The sequence below is a fragment of the Maylandia zebra genome, linkage group LG3 (assembly GCF_041146795.1).
Source record: "Maylandia zebra isolate NMK-2024a linkage group LG3, Mzebra_GT3a, whole genome shotgun sequence".
Taxonomy (NCBI): Eukaryota; Metazoa; Chordata; class Actinopteri; order Cichliformes; family Cichlidae; genus Maylandia; species Maylandia zebra.
Window position 1 is genome coordinate 44,989,611 of NC_135169.1, and position 25,473 is coordinate 45,015,083.

General features: G+C 44.4%; 1 protein-coding gene across 5 annotated transcripts; it reads right to left on the reverse strand.

Moving 5' to 3' along the window:
* Positions 1–830: 830 nt before the first annotated feature.
* On the reverse strand, positions 831–20,652 carry serpinh2 (serine (or cysteine) peptidase inhibitor, clade H, member 2). 5 transcript variants are annotated; one of them, XM_076881923.1, is made up of 6 exons: positions 20,505–20,652; positions 19,960–20,182; positions 18,664–19,314; positions 13,761–13,853; positions 12,925–13,157; positions 831–2,074 (listed from the first exon to the last, which is right to left on the reverse strand). In XM_076881923.1, exons 3-6 carry the CDS (start codon positions 19,310–19,312, stop codon positions 1,769–1,771), a joined length of 1,281 nt encoding a protein of 426 aa, XP_076738038.1. In that variant the 5' UTR covers positions 19,313–19,314; positions 19,960–20,182; positions 20,505–20,652; the 3' UTR covers positions 831–1,768. The 5 variants fall into 5 exon arrangements, with proteins under 5 accessions (XP_076738038.1, XP_076738036.1, XP_076738037.1 ...); XM_076881921.1 differs by having other exon boundaries at positions 18,664–19,319; XM_076881924.1 differs by lacking the exons at positions 19,960–20,182; positions 20,505–20,652 and adding exons at positions 11,272–11,312; positions 19,820–19,952 and having other exon boundaries at positions 1,936–2,074; positions 18,664–19,319.
* Between the last annotated feature and the right edge of the window lie 4,821 nt (positions 20,653–25,473).

Sequence of the window (25,473 nt, forward strand, 5' to 3'; positions counted from 1 at the left end):
AGTATACCCGCTATATAGTGCCCTTTAGAAATCTGTGCTGCACAGACGGCCACTGCAGAGAGGATATTGTTATAGGTGCACGGCTTCACAGGAACAGTACACATGCACGCCGTGCACTGTTGCCGAGCAGACCTGTACAGGTGGCTAATTTAGGAACAAGGATGGACTAGCACAGTGGTCCTGGGAGGGATTTTGTTGAATGCTGTGAATCAGACAGTCCAGCTGTGTGCCTCTAGACCACTGCAACAAGACAGATGCATCTCACATTTACATTTTCGGTGTTTGACGCTAGGCTTTTAACACATCTGGGATAAAACCATCACACATCAAAAGTATTTTGTTTGTGCAGACAGATGGGCGGCCGGTGCAACGAAAAAGTCTCCTAAAATGTTCGGGTGCTTTAAATAAAACACTTCAAACACCGAAGACACCAAAACCGGAACGCTGTTTTAAGAGGAACGGCAAGCAGGGACCTTCGTTTTCTTTTATTCAACCATAGATTTGATTTCTCAATTATTTATCGGTGGAAATGGAAGAAACGCATTTTACCTGAGGTTGTTGGAGAGCATTCTGTGACTGTGTTGACAAAGTCGCCTGCTACACTTTCAATGCACTGCAATTCTATCATGTGTTGCCACTAAAATTCAGTAAGTGATTTAGTTTGAGGCTTTAAATCTACTTCCATAGACCCTGGCGGCGCATGCAAGGCCTTTTAGTTCAGGGTTGAAGTTGAGGAAAATAAATTACCTGCAACAGACATCTGACATATCAACAGGACACTTTTGTTTGTTTTGAATCAGTGATCAGGTGATGAGACTGACAATAAAGAATTCAAAAAATCCCCCCAAAAACAGCCCTTTATTCAAACATTGTCCTAAATTTAAAAAAATATATTCAACATGGAGACGTCATTGAGTTTGTGTAATCTTTCTAAATATAAACTTGTTACATTTACATCAAGTAATGTAAGTTACATTTGTTTCCAACAGCATAATGGTGTCATTGATCCCCGATGGCATTAAGAGATTAAAAGGTTCCCCGTCCGCTCCGTGTTGTTGACAAGCGTTGTAACGCATTACAGTCATTAGCATTAAGCTGGCTCATCAATAAGCACTTGGCTGAGCCATCAGTCTTCCTTGGACGTAGCCCTGGGGACCCCGCCAATGGTCCCTGCCAGCTTAGAGACTGGCCACAGGGGTACCCTTGATGTGTCGGTCACTGCGCAAACACACAAACGCGCACCTGCCCTGACAGCAGAGTTTCAAGTGTCACTGCGAGCTTCTGTTTGTTGAAGTTCTTTATCGGTTGCTTATGTTGTGTCAGTGTAACTACTTGTGCTTGTCAAGCATGTTGGTGTTTGTCATCTCGTATTGTGCTGACTTGATGATAGAGTCCTTGTGCGTGCGTGTGTGTGGGGAAGGAGGGGGAAAAAAAAGGCAAGTAGTCTCTCAAAGTTAGTGTTTTTGGTGTATCCGTCAACTTTAGTAATGTCTCTTACAGTATTTTTGTTCTATATGCCATGTTGGTGATACTGTGCGAGTGTGACTCTGTCGAGTATGGCGGTGTCGGTGTCGGTGTCAGTGTCAGTCAGTGTGAGACTACGCGGTGTCAGTCTGACAGCCAGACGTAGTCTGATGCGATTGTGTGCAACAGTGAATGACAATGTCTCCACTCAGAAACCAGTGTGCAGTCTTTTGAGAGGGGGATGCGAAAAGAAAAGAAACACCAAAGATGAGAAAAGAAGGATAACGCAACAGGAGGGAGGGTGCTACAGTTCATCGTGTAAGGGCTCTCCCTCCACGTGGTCCAGAGCTCCCATCAGCAGCAGGGCTCCCGTGGCGCTGTCTCTGACGAAGAGAATGAAGGGGTGATCGGCATAGAACAATTTAGGCCGATCAATGTGTTCCTCCTGTAGGTCAGCATCTTCTTTCCCTGCCTGAGCAGCCAGCTCCAGGGTAGCCCAGTGGAGGACGCCACCAAGGTGAAGCTTTCCTTTGCTCTTGGCTGACACCCCAGAGAAGTCAGCCAACTTCTGGTCCCAGGCATCGGTCAAACCTAAAGTAACCAACTGTTTCTGCAATTGGAGGGAAAGAAAAGATGATAAGACTTCATGGCTGCCTTGAGTAAGTTCTCAAACAAGTTCTCAAAGCTTGGTGCCATCGTAGATAAACACGCTCTCCAAGTGCAGCTGCCAGGACGCTGATCAATTATGCACGCGAGGGGACCAAACAAGGAGCAGGAGGGAAAGCAGATTTTAAAATTTCATGATGCTGACATTCAGAAGTTTGGGACGAGCGGTGCCCTAACCAAACCCTGCAATATGATTAACTTGCACATAAAGATGTGCTTAAAAACACTCAATGAGTAACTTTTCACAAGCAGCATTTTCTTTACTTACCATAATATTTATCTACTTTATATACCCAAAAATTTGAGATAGAAAAGAGGCTGACAGTTGCCCTTGTTGTGAGCTGGCAGAACAAAGTGGACGACAGGCAGAGAGGAGACGGAAGGAGGATGCAGAGGATGAATAATTTAAGAGTGATGCCCCGTGACCTCGGCACCTCCTTTGTTTTGCCTCTGATATGAATTCCACAGAAAGTCGTCGCCATGACAGGTAGTTTATCCTCCCATGGCAGAGGGCCACTCACAGTGACAGGCTTCTGCAAGGGCCAGATGAGAGCATGTGTGGGTGTGGACGTGGGGCTGTGTGGACTCATCTGTGCGGATGGGCGCGAGGCCACGGCTACAGAATATCTGCAGGGGAAGATGGGTGGGTGACGGTACTGTTTTCCGGCATTCTTTAAACTTTAGCTGACAAAACTCCTTACTGGAAACGTCTTTTACTAGCAGACAACAACTAAGATCTTCCGGCTGTTCTGTGGGTGCTCCCTCGCTGAACCAAAACCACACTGTTTTTGCTCACGTCTTAAAACCACAGACTAATAGAAAACTGCAATAAACCATGTAGAACATCTGCTTTTCGTTTAAAAGCTAAGATGTGCATGCTCGAAAAAAAATCACCCCGATCATCACAGGTTAAACCTAAACACAAAACAAGTGCATGTATATACAGTTGTAGGCATCTGTCACTCCCATTCCAGTGTTTTCATGCATTTGTGTCCACAGAGAACGAGCACCACCTCCTTCTCTAATGCACTTCTATTGTCCTCATCCATTATTCCTCTACTCTTCTCTCACCCCCACCCACCCCACACGGTTCCACTACATCACTGTCTTCCTCTGCAGCTCTGACACTCGCCCAGCGTCTCCATACCTCATCTGGCCCACGTGCCTCCATGTTATCCCATTCTTTTTCTAACTCGATCCTTCTCCTTTTTCTTGGGCAGGCCTACTCACCCCGCTTTACAATGGTCTTGCAAACTGTCAGTCTCCATCGGAGATCATTTCAATTTTTTTCCTCCCCTAAGTTACTTAACAAGAAACTACCTGGCATCTCTCTCTGTCACTCACGACACATTCTTTCCACCTATGTGCACAATTGTGGACATATATATGTGTGTGTGTGTGTGTGTGTGTGTGTGTGTGTGTGTGTGTGTGTGTGTGTGTGTGTGTGTACACACACACACACACACACACACACACATCTCTATATCTATCTATCTATATACATAAATAAGAGGACCCAGTGGCAGCACAATAAGAAGAAGCAGGCATGTCAGCGGAGCCCACTGAGGCCTTGTGCGCTGCGGAGGTGTGGCACTGCATTATACGGGGAGAAAAACCTCTGGGAGGTGCTCTTTGGCTGCCCTTTCTCTCGGACGCACCGCATGAATCTTAGATGGAACAGCACTGGGTGGACTGCTGATGCCTCGCGCACAACATCAACGAGCTATTTGTCTGCGAGTGGGAGCCACAGGCATTGTCACCTGGAGATTTCATCTAAGAGTGTATGTGTGGCCAGGGCTACCTTTACCTACAGCAGTGCAGTCTAACCAGGCCCGAGGTAGCATGGCCCTGAGGCATGCAACACTCAGCATCCCATTATTTCACCTCGATGGTCGGGCCCACTAAGAAGCTTGTCGGGTGTACCTGTGGGGGGTTTTAAGGTTGTGGCGGACATGGACACGTTACAGCTCTATCAGCGAGCAGTTGTTCTGGATGCTTTAAAAAAAAAAAAAGCAGACCAGCTTTAATAATGATGAAGTTAAAGAGGAAAAAAGATGAGAGAGAAAAAAAGCAAAGATCAAAAGGGAGGTCGCTGCTAGGCAGCGCTCCTTTCAGCTGTTGTATGCAAATGATGCGATTTGAACTTGGGGAAAAGACCTTAAGATGATTCAACTCTATGAAGACCTCACACCACACCAAGACTATTTACCTCGACAGTTAAAATGGAAAAGAAAAAAAAGAAACAAGTGGTTTGTCTGTAGTGCTGAATGTGTTCACTGCAAATTCTTATTTTCTTGTGACCTTTTATGTCTGTGAACTGCATACTGTATCTAATATTTCAGAAACTAAATAGTGAAGCCAACGTTTCTCTTCTAATCCTGCAAAAAATGATTTTTTTAGTTGACAATTAGAGAAGAAAAGCAGGTAAAATGGGAAAAAACCCCACTTCATTTGGATCACACAGCAGGTAAGGAAGAGGGACTACAGAAAGCAAAGGGTAGGCGAGAGTGAGGCCGATCTGTGCCTCTGGACAAAAGATAACACACTGGATAATAAAACGATTCTCACTGTGCAATCTAATTTACTTTGTACTAAACTAACAACTTTCACTTTTAGAGTCTTTGGTCTAAAACTGTTAGAACACAGAGAAATAATGAGGTTCACTATTCAAAGTTATTTGAACAACAACAACAGTAGAAAAGTGCTGGGACGACACCGAAATCCTGACAAATGAGGAGCTGGCACAAGCAATCTTTGGCATTTTTCCACCGTAATCACCGAAATAATTCATCAGTTACTAAAACACTAACTTCTGTCAGTCAACTATGCATTAGTGTGTTATTTCATTTCTATTTTAATGCTCCTCATTATCTTTTCACATTGCCTTTTACACTTTCTCCCACACTATAGCAATGATTCCACTTTCCCATACATTTTAAGTGAGTGGAATTGTTAAAAGCACATGCTACATGAACACTGTTAGCTGGAGTGCTTTTTTTTTTTTTTTCACATCATCCTCCTCACTCTGCTTTTGTTTCCTTCTTGGCTCAGCTCTATATATAGCTCTATATTAAAAGGCAACAAAGCGAATAAATAAATAAAAACTAAAAGAATTTCTAATTTTCTATCATCTTATACTGTTACAGTACAGTGGCTCCATGTGGTTAACACTTTCTCCACACACCTGAAACGTCTGTGGTTGCACACCAGGAGGGCACACAGACTCACAAGCTAGTAAACTACTAGCTGTTCCTGTAAAAGCGAAGCTTGTGTTAAGAAGGGCAATGGGCATAAAATCTGTGCCAAATCACATGCAGATCCATCTACTATGGCAACCTTGGGAAATAAAGGACCAGCGTTGGTGCTGATTTCCCAGATTTTGCCACCTTAAGTAACTCCAGACACGTTCTGCCTAATTCAGCGCTGCCCTAAACATCCCCACGTGGGTGGTTTGAAGTGTGCAGTGTGCGGCACTGGCATCATCGCAGCACCATTTCATGGACACATTTGATGCAGGCTTTAAAGAAAGCCTTTTCTTTTTCACACATTATCGGCTCTCGAGGCTTCAAAGCCTCACCATCGCTTTATTAAGGTCTCATCAGCATCACTCCTACTGGTATCTTATTTACATGGGCTTTTACCTCTTCTACACAGTCAATGTGCTCTGTGTCTCATTCACACAGACACATGAGTAGCGCTTTATTCTATGAGACCATTTTACTGGAGAAGAGAAAAAAAAAAAAAAAAAAGGAAAATAAAGCCTTAGCTTTCAGCGAGATGTTTAACTAATGGCCATGAAACACATCTGATTAATTCATATGATGCAGGGCTATGGTAGCTGTGCTAAAACAGCTGCCCCTTGACACTGTATACTGCAGAGTGCGCTCTTGTAAATATTTGATGGCCTTTTGACCTCATTATCCATGACTGAGTGAGCTCTCTGGTGAACACTCATATGTCTTAGTCACCAATCGGAGATATAGCCACCGAGGAGCTCAAGTTTGGCCATTAGTGAGTGTGCGTGCATGTGTGTGGCCTGGTCAGCAGTGGATCAGAGAGAAAAGGAATGAGTGTGGTTTATTCTGTGACCTCTGGGCAAGGCTTGTTAAGAGGGTTCTCCGTCTCTGGCTGCAGACCCCGTCACACTCCTATTCTTCACCGGAGAAAAACGCCACCACCGACAAGACAGAAAGGAAGAGAAATGCCACACTTTGCTGCTCTGTATGGGTCTTCGTGTGCTTCCCACCTCGTCCCCAAGCAATCATTGACCCCTCTCGTTCTCTCCCACCTCTCCTGCTCACTTTCCCAGCCAGTGTCACTAGGGCTGGGCCATATCATAAAGTTCACGGTAATACCGGTATAATTTTGGGCAACGATAGAAAAATGAAATATCGCGATAGAATAGGGGTAAAACGCGCATGCGCAGTGCCTTTTTGCTGAGCACACGTCGGAAAAAGCATGGCGGCGAAAGCAAATCGTTGAATGAACCAGATGAACCAGAATCAGTTTGTAAAAATGCTGCAACTTCAGTGGTGGAACAGGTTTAGCTTTCGTCCGTCAGACACACAACAAAGCACTATTTTTGGTAGAGCATGCTAGCGGGCCGTCGTTATTACCATGTTTTTTGGAAAATACGGCACACTTAAAATCAATCCTTTGATTTTTCTGAAACTCGACAGTGTCCCTTATAACCCCGTGTGCCTTATGTATGAATTCTGGTTGTGTTTACTGACCTCGAAACGATTTTATGTACACGGTGCTCGAAAATCGGTCAAATGTTTTAGTACGACTTTGCTAAGCTACGAACCCGCACCGCTTGATGGATTGTCGGAGCGTTGCGGCTATTGTAGGCAGGAGCCTCGCGGAGTGATACGTACTGTGCTTCAACATAGTATTACGGTATTGTGTGTGTATAACCTCTTTAAGTTTTGTGGATATTATACATCGTTATGCTGAGGATTAGGGATGGGTATCGTTTAGGTTTTATCTGATACCGGTGCCAAATCGGTACTTTTGAAACGGTGCTCAAACGGTGCTCAAACCGGTGCTTAAAGAATGGAGAACACAAACTTTGTCCAAAAACCTCTCATGTTTAGCTGTTTTTTTTGTAAAAAGATAACAATGTTAGCCTTTTCTGCAGCTATGTGGCATATATGGCATCACTCTTAGCTGGAAGCAGTGCTTAAACAATGGAAAAAACACAAACTTAAACCCTCTCATGTTTAACTGTTTCCCACTTTTTCTTTGGTCATTTTAGCCTTTTTGGCCAGGGTGAAGGGAGTATCTGCCATCAAACAAGAGGACAGCCGCATGTAGCTATGATGATGTTTGCTAGTTCACCTTACATGCATTAATGTAATAACGTGGTTAGCCTACTCAACGTAAATTACACACGAACAACATGAAGCTACTCACGCAGAGAAGAACGGCTGCTGCTGCTGCATCATCCTCATCATTTCTGCTACACTGGCAGGGCTAGGGGCCAGGACTCTATTCTTCGGGTTTTTGGGGGATGTTGCTCCGGGTCCGATAACAGGCACCACACCCGCAGTAGATGTGCACGGTGTGAGGTCTCGCAGCAAGCTATCAAATACGGCGCATTTCTCGGCTTTTAAAAAAAACGCTATGCGTCGCCAGGTGTTTAATCGGATTCTTGGTGTTACCTCCTTTGACAGTATCACAGTATCAGCTTAAAGCACTTGTTGCAGGCTGCTGAGTTTGCATCTTTTGCTGTGAAGTACAGCCAGACTTTTGACCGCTTCGCCTTGGACATTTTTAATCTGTAGCTCTGCTCTAAAAGAACGTACGTACCTGGCCCCGCCTACTATCCTCGGAAACGTAAAATGATTGGCTAGAAGTGTATCACAGCTCAGGAAAACAAAGCACCGAAATAAAGCACCGAAATGTGCGCTGCTTTTCAATCAATCAATCAATCAATCTTTATTTATAAAGCACTTTTCATACAGAGAAAATGTAGCACAAAGTGCTTTACATAGTTAAAAGCAGCCCACCCCACCCTCCAACTCACTCCCCACACTCTCAATACACATATATCCCCCCACCCACACACACATACACACACGCGCACACTTAAAGAGTAAAAATTGGGCTGGGCTCGCATGAGCCAAGTGAGGAAACACTATAACAGGGAGCCGTCTGCACCGGGAGCCGGTCACAGACCGCAGCCTCCAGGCTGGGCACACAGCAGGAGGGAGGCAAAGGAGCCCCCCAGCCAGGCTGAGAGGACCCCAGAGACCCAGCAGCCACGGTCAATAACAGCCCCGGTGCAATAACAGCCCCGGTCTGGTTACTACCGTTTATGTCAGAACCGACACCGGTACCCATCCCTACTGAGGATATGTCGGCCAATTTCCATTGGAAATGCCTTTTGGTTAAACTGTCAGCAAGGAATTTGCATTTGCACTGTTAAAGTTTTATATAACTTTAACGCACATAAAAAACAGCTGCTTGTTTAAGTGAAAATACATTGATGTTTTTTTTTTTTGCACTAATAAAGTTGTGGAATTGTAAAGTATCTTGTCTAGTGTCAATTATATCGTCAGTTATATCGTTATCGCGAATTTTCAAATGTATATCGTGATAAATATTTTTGGTCATATCGCCCTGCCCTAAGTGTCACTCCCATTTAGGTCAGCGGAGCCAAGGTTCAGTCGCTTAGCGATGGTTTACAAGAGGCACATGTTTGACCTACAAAAAGGATTTAGATCCCTGTGACTGATACGACGGGGAGGACTGGGGTGAAGGAGCGAACGATGCCTTTGGATGTGGCAAATCCGCTCAACATGAGTCAGAGGTGTGCGATTTTGTTTGTGCTCATTTGCTACGCACACAAGATGAAAGTCTTAGACACACACACACACACACACACACACACACACACACACACACACACACACACACACACACACACACACACACACACACACACACACACACACAGCTAAGATCATCGTTTTTTCCAAATGCTGCCCTCTAATCTAAGGATTCCATGGCCATCCGTGGCACTGACAGACAAAGTGGTAAACAGCATTAACGCACGGTGATGAGCAATTATTTGGCTGACCCAATTGGAAAAATGATTGTCAGTGAAGACACGGAACTGTCGCTGGCCAGAGGGTTTGGGAAGACAGACGCAATGAGATCAGAGTGGGTAGAGGGTTTTGTTTGGAGCTTGAGTCCTTTCGCAATGATTTCTCAAATGCGCTTATTTTTCTTGAGAGAGCAAACGGAGGAAGACAACTCATCACGAGTCAAACGGGGCCAAAACGTGCTCACCCATAATTAGGTTGCATAATGAGAACACTGTACAGCTACTTTTAGTTATTTAAGACCATTAAAGGTTTTCTGTTTTCTGTTTTTTCTGTCTGTAAAACTGCCTCGGAGAGACAAAGGAGGGTCTGTGCAACAGGATGCTTTCTGCTCTTTCTCTGGCAAAGTCATAGGCGTGTCAGAAGCCATTTCAAGCTTTAGTTCTAGATTACATCCTCCTCCCGAGAGTCTCCTGACAATGTTAATGTCAAAAGCTTGTTCTCCGGGGCGCAGCTAGCAGAATGACATGGTAGCACAGCTCTACAGAGATGTTTGCTAAAGTAAAACGAGGGCAAAGTGGATTTCATCAGTCCATGATGAGGTTACAGCATACATATGGATAGGACGTCGGCAAAGGTTGCAGTCGGTGTCCACTGCCCTGGGGAAATGGGTTTTACTGGGATGCTTCTGCTTCTGTCAGGTTAAACTAACCTCCCCCCGTTACTACTTCTCTCTAGCTCATCCACAACTGTTGTGTTATCAACTGGTCTCTGGGTGTAGTCAGATTGAAGACTAAGCAATTTTTCAAAGTAGAACAAGTCACTGAAAAGATGCAAGAGGAATGAAGAAAAAAATAATTTAAGTAATAAAAGTTTGAAATGGTAAAAAAAGCAACCTCCAGAAAAAATGGTGCCAGAAGCTGCAGTTCCTCTAACGGCCACTTGAGAGTAAACTCCATAAACCGATGTTACCGATGCTAGAAATCCACTACTGAGCTAAATCTAGGAACATTTTAATGGCTATCAAGGATCTTAAATGCCATTCCTTTCTTGACTCTCCTTATTCTTGCTTTGCTGCATGTATACCTGCATAGATCTCTGTTAGGAAATTCCTTTATCCTACATCTCTTGCAAAGGTGCAAAGATTCTTGTAGCAGCCTGTCATTCTGAGCCAGCGCTCAGCATAGCTGTTCTGGTTTCAATGGCAAACTTCTTCTTTGAAAGGCTCCATCAGTTGTCAATAATAATAACAACGTAGTATTAGTAATAACAGAGCACAATTAAACTGGCTGTTTGTCACAGGCTACTTCCTGTGCTTTGCTCAAGATACTTGGAATTAGCAATCTCAGCCATGTTCCTCTATTTGTTTTTTCAACAGTTTACTTGGAGCCACAAAGGAAAATCTGAGTTTGATTTTTTTATAATTACAAGATGCCACATGGAACATCACATGGAAGAACAGTATTTCACAAAGAGAAGTGAAAAGTATTAAAGTTAACCTATAGAACTGTGACTGCAACTAATGTCAATTCCATAAACCTGACCAGAAAACTTTCCTTCCACTTTCACCCCCTCAGCAGGAATTTCCTGAAGGTGAAAGGCCCGTGTGATTCTAGCAGCTTGTATGTTTCTGTGTCCCTGTTAGACACCTCTCGGCCTGGTAAAATACGTGCTCTTCCACCAGCCCGACAACTCTCAAGCCTCCCAGTCAGCAGCCTCCAGTTTGGCCTGGATGAACCTTAACAACCCTAATGCACTCACATTAGCATCAGCTGCCACTAAGCTGCTTTCTGTCCGCTTGGCTGTCCTATTCACTTCTCAGTACCTCAGACCAGCTACCTGCTGGCCCTGGGAGTAGCAGGAGCAGAGATCCACATTACCAGCTGGGCTGTGGCATAACCTTTGTGCTCTTGCAAAATAAGGCCTGTGGGAGGCACCGGGACCCCACAGAGGAGGTACAGGTCATGGTCATCTTCAGGCCCCTCTTAGCCTCCGAGCAGGAAGGTTTGGGTGCCCAGGTTTGATACACCTGGGCACCCTTCACCTCAAGAGTGAGAAGAGAATAGTGGAAAGGACTGACATTTGAACTCACCTTAGCCAACGTCTGCACTGAGGCTTCAATTACAGCCAGTACTAAAAAAGAAAAAACAAAAGCAGTCGAAGAAGGAGGCACAAAACTAAGTAAGACACAGTGGTCACGTTCCGAATGGAAGGAGAAAGTAAAAGAAGGAAAATAGAAGCGAGAAACACGACACAGCATAGAGGAAGAGCAGGAAGACCAAAGGATGGGGTGGGAGGGGGTGCCAATATGTGTGAGAAAAGGGTAGACAGATAAGAAGAGTGCAAGACAGGAAAAGCAGCCGGCCAAGACAGAGGCAGGGAATAATGAAGAGATGCGGAAAATCCAGAGAAGGATAAAGCAGGCAAAGAAACAATGAGAATGATGACTGCATTGCTGGGTGAAATGAGAAAGCGTATCAGGTGGAGTGAAAAATGATGCAGTGCGCAGATACAGGGAATGAATGGAAGAAGAAACTAGAATTGAAGCTGCACGCAGGGATCCACTCTGTCAAATTCAACTAGGGTTTGAAACAGCTGCACAGCTCCCACTTCACCGCACTTTAAACTTACTTAAAAAACAACTTGGTCTACTGGTCTGCGTATAAATGCAAAAAAAGAAAGAAAAAAGAATAAAAAAGGAAAACAGCATCGTGACCATAGAAGCTAGAGGAGATTGTGACCCAAGAAATTTGGGCAAAGTTATACCTAAAGACAGCGGTGCCTCCAGAATTACTTTCATAGGGGTGGCCTCTAAATATACTGGGCTGGCACATCAAAAACAGTGATCTATCCAGGGATTGGCACCAGCTTTACCTTTACCTTTTTTTAATTATTACCAACGTAGGACAGGCATCCTCCTTGGTGGCGCCCCTGTCTAAAGAACGTAACACTTGAAAATGCCAGTTCACTAATCATCATCAGCACATCTTCTTCATTCACCCCCTCAATGCATTAGTGTCCATTACAGCAGGGCCACAGATTCCTTCAGCAACAATCTATGGACGGAGGTTGGAGGGTTCTAGCTCCTAACTTTGTAACCAGTTAACATTAGCAAAACTACCAGACCTAAAAATGACTAATATTAGCAGCGGCAGCATCAGCAGCCTTCTTTTCTTGTAGGTTAACATCAACATGCTTGTATTGTATGTGGTTACACACAGCTCCAGTCAGCATTTCCTGTCTCGGCTGTTCATTTTCTAGATCAAAACACTGCCCGGCTATAATGACACAGGATGTCATTCTTCCTACTTCAAGCCTTGCTACCTCGGTAGCCAACGGTAATTAACAATCCATAGCAACGATGACATCACTCGACAACAGCTTTAATTATGAGGTTTTTTTAAATAATGAATAAAATAAACAAAACACAAGTAATGCATAAAAATACAGTTGTGAAATATTAGGAAAATAAGGGAAAAAAACTATCCAAGCCTACTGATGTCTCTTTAACACATGGAAACAGTACAAGGTGTAACCAGGACTCCTACATGCGTTTCCAAGAAGTAAGATTAACTCAACCTTCTATTTAAGCACTTCAGAGCCATACTTATGCCATACTGCATTAGCAGGACCCGTTTGAGACTTATATGACAATGAAAGGCAGTATGAGCTGAATTTAAAGGACCTGACTCACAGCAAGAATCTTTTTATGCCACTGTACTAAAACAAACTTTGCTGAACTAACCTGCAGACTGAGCGTGCTAGTGATGTTTGCCTTGGGCAGAGAGATGGCCACACTGGTTACACTGGCCTTCTCCAGCCACTTGGACAGCAGCTCCAGGGTCAGCAGCTTTTCCAACTTAGCCAGATTTTCGACATGAAAGGGCAGCAGGAGCACGACGCTGGCCCTGCCTCCCCACAGAGGCGCCTCTAGAACTTGCACCATGTTGTCAGTGTCTTCATGAAAGCGGTACAAACCTGTAGCAGGGGGACAGCAGGAGGCAGGCAAAGAGTTGAGCAAAGATCAGAGAGTCAAGGAGAGAAGCAGTGCTGTGAAGTAACGTTTTCTTTTTTAGCAGTAGTTTAATGCAGAAGTTCTCTTGGAAGTTGGTTCAGAGCTGCACTTTCAGCCGTGTCGCTGCAGTCGTTCGGCGCCACCTCCCTCTATCACCGAGTGAACTCGCAGAAGGAATGCTGGAGTTAGTTTCGCTTCATACATAAAGGAAATGCAAGCTGCGACAGGCCGACAACAAGCCAGCCGTAACACAATTCTCACTCGTGAGTTGAAAGTGACATTATAGATGAGATTAAAAGAAATGTACATCCGGTCTACGTCTCTTAACTGTTATCCTAGAAGAAACTCACCCTGCCTTGTTGCTGTTTTAAGACAATGCATAAAATATGGAAAATGTGCTAAATAAATCATTAGGGACACACTGATAAATTAGAGCGAGGCATATTGGACCTCACAAATATTCACGTCCCTTTTAGAGCTGGATTCCTTCTCGCTGCATTTATTCCCTGGCAGGAATAGAGCAGTGACAGACTGCGTACAGCTTTTTATTTTTTATTTTTTTTTACCTGCTCTGTGCATCATCACCACTTTGGTGTATTTCTTTCCCAGGAAGGTACGACGATCTGTGCTTTCCTCGCTGAAATCTCTCTCCCACAGCCCTGAGCAAAGAGAAAGAAAAAGCAGTTTTAAATACAGCATGCTTCATATAGATGGACTGCATGGGGAGGGAGAGGATAAAAACAAAATCAATGAAACGGGAGAAAAAGTGAACAATAGGTTAAACAATGCCATGTTCATAAAACACATATACAGCGACACTGGCTGGCACTGCTCATGAATCATCTGTGTGTACTGCCCATTAAAAAATGTATACCCTCCTGAAAGCTGCTGAGGCAGAGTGCTGTACTGCAGCAGTTATGAAGACCTTAAGGCTACTGACCCCTATTCAATGTTCAACACATCCCCACTTGGCCCTGCTAACCTCCTGACAGCTGTCAATTTAAGAGGAGCTAAGAGTGGAGGAATTACCGTTGTAATAACCTCACAACACACTCTGAAAGCTGCTGGTCCACTCAATAGGGCAGGGGACATTGGATGGGGCGTAGAGGTCGGCAGATTATGACTTGTACCCATCGCGCTCTTTGTGAATGACACCTGAGGCCGGCTAGGGCTATAACTAATGATGATTCTCATTATCGATAAATCATTTGAAAAGGTCAGCGCTCTCGTCACACAAAGCTAAGGTTCAAGGAGGCCAAAAACTATGAAATGCCTCAATTGGCAATGTGAAAGCCTGCAGACTGATTGCTTGGTTTTTATTATTAAGCACCTCTATTAAGAACTGTGCACAGACTCGTCTTTTGTCTGCGCTGTTTTTAATTCCTCTGAAGAAAAACAGACCAAGTTCTCAGAGCACAAGGTGACACCTACAAGCACAGGAACTTTAAGGAGAGATCAATACAAGACACAGTGCCCCATAATTTACCTTAAGACAAAAAGATATACCTCACATGCCATAAGTTGTGAAGACAGATGACAGGGGAAAATAAATCATGCTCAGCCTGATTTAGTCAAAACACTCCTCCACACTGCTAAGTATACACTGTACTGGGTTTCACTAACAAAACAAGACACAAGGAAACTGCTTCTGCTCAATTTTGTGCAATTTTGTTCTCATTTTCCCAAGAAACTTGCAGATATGTGTATTTGACAAAAACAAACTACAGTTACATGTGACTAACACACCCAACCAATAAGCCTGCACTCTGGTTTCTGATCATACAGTCTGTAGATGCACCTTTGCCAGTTAAGCTTAACTGGTTGACATCCTGACACGTCACCGTCCTTAAATACGGTGACATCAACTCCAGCTGCCTGACACGGTGGCGGCTGAAACAGGTAGTGCTATCCCACAATTCACAAGGACGCCAATCTGCTCACTAAAACGATCAGCAAAACTGCCAAAGTGCCAGATGTACAGATTTATCAGTGCATTTTACATGATATGGTCTCAGCAGTCTGTAACAGGCTGTGTTACAGCTACATGTCAACCATCAACATCAGTCTGTTCCAGTAAAAGCATTTGAACTTAGAACATGGGTTTAGATATACGTGTGTAATAAAAATAAGAAATCACATGTTGAGTATTTCAGCATCTGCTGCCCATTTTGGAGAAATTACTTTTTCCTTACAGAAATATCAACACCGTCAACAATTATCTTCTATTCTAAAGACCTTTGTGAGCCTCTCACCTTTTCACCAGCAGCAGGTCAAAATAACAGTGCTGTTTGGTACTAAAGTGTAGCGGAAAAGCTAACAAATTAACCAAGATGAAGCCAGATAAGCAACATAGCATCGTCACTGCGTTACCTCACTGGTAGGGAACACTTATATACACAAGACATATTCAGCCATCATCTATTCATCCACTGGTTTAAAGTCCATTATCTGCAAATCTCTTCTCTAATCACAAGAAAACAAAACAAAAAAAAAACACTCACTTCATTACCAAAGTGTTACAAAGAAACACCGACTCACTTATGTATGAGGATCACAGAGTTGGTTGGCTGAAACTTATTCTGGAAAAGTAAAATAAGTAAATAATCATAAAAGCAACAAACACCATTATGGTAAACCTCAAAGATGTTTGGCTCCATTTATCTCCAGACTAGAAAGTTACAGAGACGAGGAAGACTGTTTTCACACACTGTTAGGCCTCGTTACACTTTGTCTACATTTGGAGTTTCTTTAAACTGTTTAACTTATTATTAAATTCCACACTTATTCTTTTTTTTTATATTAATAGCTGCCTGACTAATTGTTTCAACACCATGGGTGGCATCTCCAAAAGCCAACCAGACTCGAATGGAGCGCAGCCAAACACAAATCGCAGCAGAAAAGACGTGTGATTGTCCCTCCCGGGCATGCTAGCACACATCACAGGCATTCAGTCCGCTTCCTGGGAAACACGCTTTGGAATTCCAAAGCGGCCGGCTGAAGGTTACCTGAAGCGGCAACCGTGTTGTTGAAATGATGTCACGACGATGAACAATTTTCTCCACGGTACACACGTGTAAAAACAAGCACGGGGGGGGGTTAATGACCTGCTGACCTCCAAACAGACCTGCACAGCAGCAGCAGAGCGACGGCTTTAAACCTGAACCTTTTAATAGCTGTCAGCAACAAACAGCGAGACGACTGCGCGGCGCTCACACAGCTACCGAGTCGTCCTGTTAACTTAAAGCGTAACCCAGTGGAGAATCGATGCGGGCTCGCGGCTCGGTCTCTTCCCTCATCGACTCGTGATGGCGTGCAGTTGTGCTGTTTCAGAAGCTGTTATTAGAGTTTAAATAAGCTGGGGCTTCATGTGCCGCCTCTCCTTTTTCAGTCCCCCAGTGCTGTCGCATTATCTTGTATAAGTTTCACTCCACTGTTTTTTTCCCAGTATTATTTTCCTCTGCTGTCACTGGTGTTTGTCTAAAGCAAAACAAAGCATGAATTAATTAACCAGAGTGGACTGGAACTCCCAAAGGCAGACCCTTTTACAATCCCCTCCACCATGACAGTCCATCTCTTTCACTCTCAGCAGGCCAACCTCTCCCGCTTTACTTTTCTCAGTTTCCTCCAATCACTCCCATCTCTTTGCTTTTCTTCTGCCCCTTTCCACCCAGAAATCTCCCCTTTTTATTCATTTAATTTTACCCTTTCTTTCTCCCCCCCTCTCTTTGGCCCTCTTTGCTTTTCGCATCTCTCCGCTATAAACATGTTCCGCTACTAATTGGCCCCGACCTTCCTTTTCTTTGAAAGCTCTGTACAGACCGAGGGAGGAGCGACAGCAAAGAGCTTTTTTCCTTTTTTTTTTAAATTCTTCCTTCAATAATTAACTGAAGGGAGGGAGAAGGGAAACAAACAAAAAAAAATAACACCCGAGACCTCTGAAAACATCCCATTAATAACACATCATCAACTGCTTTAAGTCCTTGGAATCCCAAACATAACGAAAAAAACAAAAGTTGGAACAAAAGCAGGAGCTGCTGGTTTGAGAAAGGAGCAAACTATCGACCACGCTGAAAATTATAAATCAAAACTAAAGGAATCCAATTTTCCGTAATCTAATTTGCAGCTGCAATCTGCTGCATAATCTAATTTGTATATTTGCTCCACGAAATTAATGAACCAACCAATGAGGGTGGGCTCGCAGAAAAAAACAAAAAACAAAACTAATTTTGTAATGAAGTCAAAAAACATCAAACAAAGAGAATTAATTAAATTGCTTATCAATGTATAGTCTGTCAGGGAGTGTTATTTCTGAAGGGTTGTCTATCTTTGCCAGAACCCTGTTTTCACTTCAGGAGCCTTGCCTTCTATTTTTTTCTACCTAATAAAAAGAAAAAAAAAAAGCAGTACCTGCAGGAGGAAGGAGAAGGAACAGAGGCAGATAGACACCGATAAGGAGGATGTGAACAGGAGACATGTGGGAAGGAGAGGGAGAGGAGACAGGGGTAGATTAGACATGTGATAGAGAGTGACAAAAGCACAAAAACAGAGACCAACGCTGCAAAAAAAAGGAACAAGCGAGACAGAAGGATATATTTAACACATCATCATCATCATCTTTTGTGGAGACCGCAAACAAAAAAAAAATGAGAATCTACGTCAGCGGGCATTCAAAATGTTGGCTGTGCTCTGAGACACGAAGGAGGAGATGGTAGATTCAATTCCACAATCACACAAAAAAAGGAAAAGAAATGAGAAAAAGGAAAATAAGTCATTTCCTTGACTCATGATAATTGCGGATGAACAAATATTGCCGACCCTCGAAAATAAAATGCGATATTTATTGGCACATTTAGCGTGCCATAATGAACCTCAGATAAGGATTTAGATGGATATGTTTTTGGGATGCAACTGTTAAATCACAGATGGAGCTTCTAACCGACTGCGTCCGTGCAGAAATATTGACTGCTTTCCACCACTGCAGCCTGTCACAAAGAGCAGAGCCGAGCCAAGCTGTGCCGCCGCAGACTTGGAGCGCTCCGAGCACAGATGTTAGGCATGACATCGAGGGAGAGAGAGTCTGGACACTTGTTACTCAATTATTTAAGATGACACATCACCCCCCAATGGAAGATGAATAAGCTCTCAGTGATAGACCCCAGAATCATCCTTTATCTGCTGTGTCCACCAGCTGGAGTCCAACGCATGCACGCGCACACACACCCATGGAGATGCAGGGTGCACACAGGTGGGATTGCTGGCACGCGCCACAGAGCGAGCAAAGACTTGTGCGGACTGTCTGTGCTGTGTGATCACTAAAAATGGCGCACGCCATACTCTCATCTAAAACGGGAAAAGACATCAAGCTTTTTCGCTCCCACAGTTTTAAAAGCAAAATTGGATGCTCACTGTTATCTAATATTTCAGTAACCCTGCACTAATTTAATTTACAATAATGTTGTTTCTACACACCTTTTAAACGCACTGCATTCGCCAGGATCAAAGCTCCAGCCCTGGCCTTGATTTCGGCCTCCAAAGGAGCGCCTTCCAGTCCACTAAGGCCGGCCTTAGCCCAGTCCTGAAGCTGCTTCAGGTCAGCCTTGGAGTCTCCTTTCCCCAGATTCTGATGCTGCACTCTGAACCTAGCCTGACTCTGCTTCACAAAGGCCTGGTCGACTGGAGAGACCTGCTTGGAAAACACAGCTGAGGATGCGTGCAGGTGAAAGCTGGTTCCGTTGGCTTCACTGAAGCTCTTCAACGCCTCGGCAAGACGTTCGGGAACCTGCGTCCCCGCCTTGTCGGGGGACGGTGGGTTGAGGATACCTCGGACCTGGCTGGAGGTGTTACCGACTGAAGCTTCCCCCAGTGCTCCGAGAGAGGAGGCCACCAGCAGAGGAGAGAAGATGACATTTACGGAGCTCGAGTCGGAGCGGAGGGCCTGGTAGAGCCGCAGACCTAGGGTCCAGCTCGGGTCACCCTGAGGTGGAGGAGGCAGTGGCGGCGGACGAGATACTGGACCGGCCGGGGCATCGGCACTCTTCTTGGATGAATTATTGATGCTCCCTTGCACCAGGAGAACTGGCAGAGAAATTAGGAGACAGAAAGGGAGCCTGGGCAGCATGGCTGTTCTGGAACAGAGAGCACGGGAAGGAGAGTCAGTATGAGGATTTGCTCACACGAGATAATCTGTCTGTGTATACATAACAGCAAGAGGAATGAGGAGAATGCACCCCTCTCATTCTCAAGGCAAGCAAAGCCCCCCTCCACAACTATTCATTGCGCATATTTTGACCTGATTTTTAATAGTGTAATACTCATACTGCAACACTCATAGTTGAGATAAAGCAATATAAACACAGCCTGAGGGCTCCTTTTTTCCTGTAAAAGTGTCATTTGTGTAAACTGCTCCTACAGAGCCACAGCAGTGAGAACTTGATTTTCTAAATTCCTCCCCACTTGGATCCACGGTTATTATCTCACCCGCTGCGCGAAAGAAGCAACGTGCGACAATTAACGCTGATGAAGTTTTCAGGCTGGGACCGAACAAACGAATGAGAGGGGGAAATGTGCGTTTTCAATCGTTCCTTTAAAAGAAAAAAAGAAAAAGGCAAAAACTTCGACTCCTTACTTTTGCCGAAATTCAACAGAAGTGACGGCAAACATCTGTCGTCTACTTCAGCTTATACTCTCTCAAAATTAACCAAAAATGTAAAAAGTCTGGAAGACAGGGAAAGAGAGAAAAATGTCGTGTTCGTTTCATTAATTTACCGTTAATTAATTCACGTGTGTCCCTGTCGTTTTTGCGCCGCGGTCCTGGCTGTGAGCTCCGGAGGAGGTGCTGCTGTTGCTGGAGCTCAGACGTAGCAGAGGAAGCTTACCGTCCCCGCTAACTTCAGCTCCCGGTTAGCTTTCTGCTCTTCCCGAAACTTCCAGGCTTCCACGAGGAGCTGCCACCGTGAGCTTATTTAGCTTTGGGCTGTTTAGGTGCGGGCTCCATGTTAAACAAGCATTTAAAAAAAAAAGAAAGAAATTTAGTTAACAACCTAAAATAGGGCACACTTAGCACACAGTGTAAAAAAGAACTATAACGCTGTTTTCCAATGCAGTTCTATGAATGACATGTAATCCAGTCTGAACTCAGTTTTACTATATATGACAGGTAAATATGCAGCTAATGGTATAAAAACGTTTTAAACCCATTAAACCCTGCCACTTTGTGTCAGTCCTGCTATTCAACTCCCCCCCCCCCCCCCACATTTATACTTTACAAAACCATAATTAAATATGGCTAAGTCATTGTTGGGATGGGATACCTTTCAGCGGTTCCCTATGGGTTTTTCAGGGATTATGTGGGTGCAGTGTTGGTCTTGGTACAGGTTTTCAAAATGGACAAAAATCCACCGGTTGCAGCAAATGAGGCGTTTCTCCATTCTAAAGAAACCCTTGTGGGTTTGCCGGGATAATAAACTCTCTTGTTCTGGACTCAGTGGGGGTTGTAGTTCCCAAAGGCACTCAAGCGGGGTCGCTAATGGTCTTCTCATCGCTCCAGCTCAGTGACCCCGTGAGAGGCTGCCTCATGTGGTCCAGGGCCTCCCAAACTTGACACCCAGGCCTCCCATTGCGCAGGACAATAGACCACAGCGCTGGCAGTCAGATTTTTTTTTTTATTTGGTCAATTTAAAGATGTTTTTTCTTTTTTTAAACTTGTGATTATGTCCTAAATCTGACTTTATCTTGACATGTTGATTACGGAGAGCATTTTATTTTCTTTATAAGTTCAAGTGCTTTAAGTTGAGTTTCCAGGGAAGCCCCCCTACACACATACACACACACACACCTCACTTTTCAGTAGCCTACTATGAAGGAAAACTAGGGCACACTATGAAAGGCTGTATTACAGCTGACCCTTCCGAATGTCCTCATTCTGTAGTCTCCTCATTTCGCCTCCTTAAATTGTACCTGCCCTCCATCTACAATACTACAAGGAGTGGAGAGCAGATAACTTGTAAACAGTGCTTTGGCACAGGGATTATTGCCCAAAGTTAAGGATGGAGAATGACCATATAGGGTCCTAATCAATAAATATAGAGATAGACTAAGGAGGCTAGAGGAGGATCAGAGAGGGATATGGAGGAAGATAACTGCTTGAGACCACCAATGCTTAGCAATCAGGCCGAACATGACAGCTTGTAGACCCAACCAATTATTTACCCCAGCCAAATCAATAGAGCTCTCTCCGAAAGATAGCCATCAGCACCACTATCTGGAACACATTCGCAGCAGAAAGTACAAGCACACACTGAGCACTCTGCTCGCTGCCACTCTCGCTCTCTGTCTCTTTTGAAAACGCACACACGCACTTCCCTCAGAGACACTTAGTTATCAGGCTTCCTTAGAAATAAGACACCAATCAACTAATTATTGAGCATCCTCAGTGAAAACAGAAAGAGAAAAACAGCAACATATCAAACTACATCTGCAGCTAACAAGAAGGTGCATTGGAGGTGCAATGTATGTGCATTTGCACAAACGTCCAGTGAAGCTCCCTCGACGGCCTTGGGATGCACGGTGGTGGTGATGAGTCGACCGGTGCAACCACAAAGGTCGTAACCCTGCCAGTGGCGTCACCACCCATCCCTTGAGACCTCCCAGGGTCGCACCACAGTCAGTCTTTGCAGTAATGAGCAGCGACTTGCGTTACGGTGCGAGTGATTCATAGAAACTAGGGCTTGCACCTTCAGTTAAACGAGTCCCCGGGGATAATGCTTTGGAATGCGATAAGCTGCTCAGTCAGGACATTAACTGCGATGTGGCTGAACGCCTTCCCCTTTACCCGCCTCCAAAAGGCCCACCTCCATGCTGCCCTGCTTGCCCTCACCTATCCGCACCTTGTCCAAGTCCTGAGCCCCGATTCAGTTTCCCAGCTTCAGATGTCAGCGTCTCTAGCAGAAAATGTAGCAATATGCTTAACACATTATCTATTTGTGCTGCTGTTAGACCTGGCTCAAGGGCTCAGCTACAGAAGCTGCACCTTGCAATTAAAGCACTTACGGTCACTGCCAACTGGCCTCGAGCTATCCACTCACCCCACGCGCAGTTCTTGCTCTCATCTTTTTCTTGTGTTTCTCCTCAGCCCCCCCTTTGCAGTTTCACACATATTGTAACATTTATATTATTTTACTACTGATGATAAAAAAAAAACTCCATTAAAAATTGACAACATAGAATAGTATTAAATGGAAAGGACATAAATTATTGATCAAAAAGCTTCAGTCAGAGTATTTGCCCTGATCCCTGCTTTTATAAACACACCTTTTCATAACATACCAAACAACTCTAAATGCACTGTTTTCTGCTTTGGGTGTTATCAGTGCAGGTCTGGATTGTAATGGTTTGAGGCATGTCATTTTTAATTTCTCTGAGCTGACTTGTGTTGCACATAAGTTTTTTAAATATTTGTATAGCATCAGTTCGCCCATACTGTCACACAGTATGGAACTATTAAAGAACAACACGGTATACAAAATGAATGTAAATCTAGGTCGGCCTATATTTAATTTTTATAGAGTATTACAACACGTTTTGTTTTTACATTGCTTATATTTCATCAACATAATGTCAGAGGTGTTTTCTTGGATTTAGGTCTGGCGAGTGTGGGAAGTCAGTCAGTGTTATCGGTTACTTCATCCTACAGGAACTGTCTGCATACTCTCACCACATGTGGCTGTGCTTTGTTGTTAGAACCCAGGACCCACTGCACCAGCGTAGGGTCCAAGGATTTCATCCTGATACCTAATGGCAGTCAGGACGCTGTTGCCCAGCTAGTAAAGGTCTGTGGATCTCTCCATAGATATGTCGTCCCAGATCATCAGTGACCAACCATGAAGACTGGTCATGCTGAGCAATGTAACTTGCTCTCATCTGTGAAAACTCAGGGCACCAGTGGTGGACCTGCCAATTCTGGTATTCTATGGCAAATGCCAATCAGGCTACATAGTGCCAGGCAGTGAGGACAGGGCCCAATAGAGCTTCTGATTGGTCATTATTGCTGGAGGTCATTATGTAGCTTTGGCAGTGCTTATCCTGTTTCTTATTGCACAAAGGAGCAGATATTGGTCCTGTTGATGGGTTAAGGATCTCCAGCTCTACTAGAGTAACTACCTGTCTCCTGGAATCTCCTGCATGCTCTGGAAATTTTGCTGGGAGACCGAACAAACCTGGCAAAGGCACATATTGAGGTACCATCCTGGATGTGTTGGACCTGTGCAAGCTCTGCAGGGTGGTGAGTGGTGACACTGACACTAGCCAAATGCAACACTAGTGAAAAAAAATGTCAGTGACCTCCACCTGTAAAACTATTCCTGTTTTGGGGGTTGTCTCATTGCTGCCCCTCTAGTGCGCCTGAGGTTAATTTCATCTCAACAGCAAAGCAGCTGAAACTGATTAACAACCTCCTCTGCTGCTTAACTGACCAGATCAATATCCCAGAGGTTTAACTGACTTGGTGCTAAACTCTGATTAAAAAGTGTTCCTTTCATTTTTTGAGGAAGTGTATTCTACATCAATTCCACGTTATGTTTCACCTGCTCAGCTTCCTTGCGCTACGTTTTGACTTCCTATTGTGCTTTTTGCTTTACCTCCAATGAGGGTTGGATTGGAGACGAGCACATCGACACATAAAGAAAACTGCAACCATTTTACTATTTCGCCAAAACTCAAAAACTCTTTCCTTATGAATATGTGAAAATGTCCTCCCACCTCCACCTTCCCTGCAACATTTGCCACCTCCTCTTACTCAGTGTCAACCCATTTCCCCTCCGCTTCTCACCTCCTCTCATTTCACTCACTCCTACTCAATTCCCATCTCTCCTCTCCTCCGTCTGAATATCACCCCATGCTTCCATGTCTCACATATTTTGGAGTCTGTACAGAACAAACAGCATGTAACATGTGAGCCCCAGTTTTTCAGCTCTGGCCTGCCTGTCTGTCATCAGGTCTGGCCTGTTTCAGCCAATAGAGAGTTGGTTCAGACCCCGTCTGGACAGACCCATGGGATGCTGTTGGTTTCCATCAAGTTCCATTGTGGTCTTTTAAAATTAGGGGCTCTTTCTTAATGTCTGGCTGAGCTGCTAAGCTGCAATTATGATTTGTACTGAAGCGCTGCTTTAACCCCAGCTTCATCCTGGTTTGGGAATCTGGTGCCAAACCTTCTCTGTGAATTAAACCGAAACACATAACGAGCATATTTAAAAGTCACCAAGATGTTGGCTTTTGCATTTTTAGTATGAGTGGCTTCTAATCTTTGGGATTGCTCATTACTCGGTGTAATAGGTCGTAAACGGCCAAGGAGGAGATGGAAGAAACACAAGCAAATGCACAAATATGAAGCTGTAACTTCTGAAAAGATGTTTAGGTTTGCTTCACTGAGTATCTAAAAATACACATTTTCGATGGGGGTTTGGGGAGTGGGATATGTCAGTGTCCCCCCCCCCAACTGGGATGTTCTCCCTCCCCGTTATGGATCTAGGTCAAAACTTTATAAGGCAACAGGAGGTATGGGCGGGCAGATGGAAAGAGAAATATGTGTATTTAATCAACGGAGGGGAACGAGAGGGGCCAGCAGAGGAAAGGTGAGGAGGGCCAGCGGTATTCGGGGTCAGGTTCAACATGTTGAAAAGTGTCAAAATTACAGACGCATCTGGTGTTCATCTTAAAGGTTTTCAATAATCCTTAAAGGTTTCCTGCAACCATGTGAACGCCTGCTAATGCAAAATAGGAGGTTTGATGTTTGACTTTTTTGGGGGGGGTTTGTGAGAAAACAGTTCAGAAATTTATATAAAATACTAGAACTTTGGTGAAATGCTGGGAAGTACAAAAGCAAGAGCGAGCAAATCATCTCCGCTGGCACACAGCTACACGGCAACAAAGGCAAATAAGTGGCTTTTAATGTGCTCAGTGAGTCAGACAAGAGAAGCAAATGCCAAGCACCCACAAGAGTACACAGCTGCTTCAAGCAAGTGTTGACAACTATCTTTATTGGAATTAAATATTACTCTGAGCCCCACCCCAAAGTAACCGGCACACCTGTGACTCAGATCACTCAGACTCCGACTCCGTGACACCAAATCAACACGTCCGCTTTTCTTTTTTTTCCACACTTAAGACACCCAAACCTAATCTGCCACACAAACACAACCCCAAGCCTGTCAGAAGTGTGGACGCACACACTAAAAAGACAGATATGTTGACTCCCCCACCCCACCAGCCCTCACCACACACACA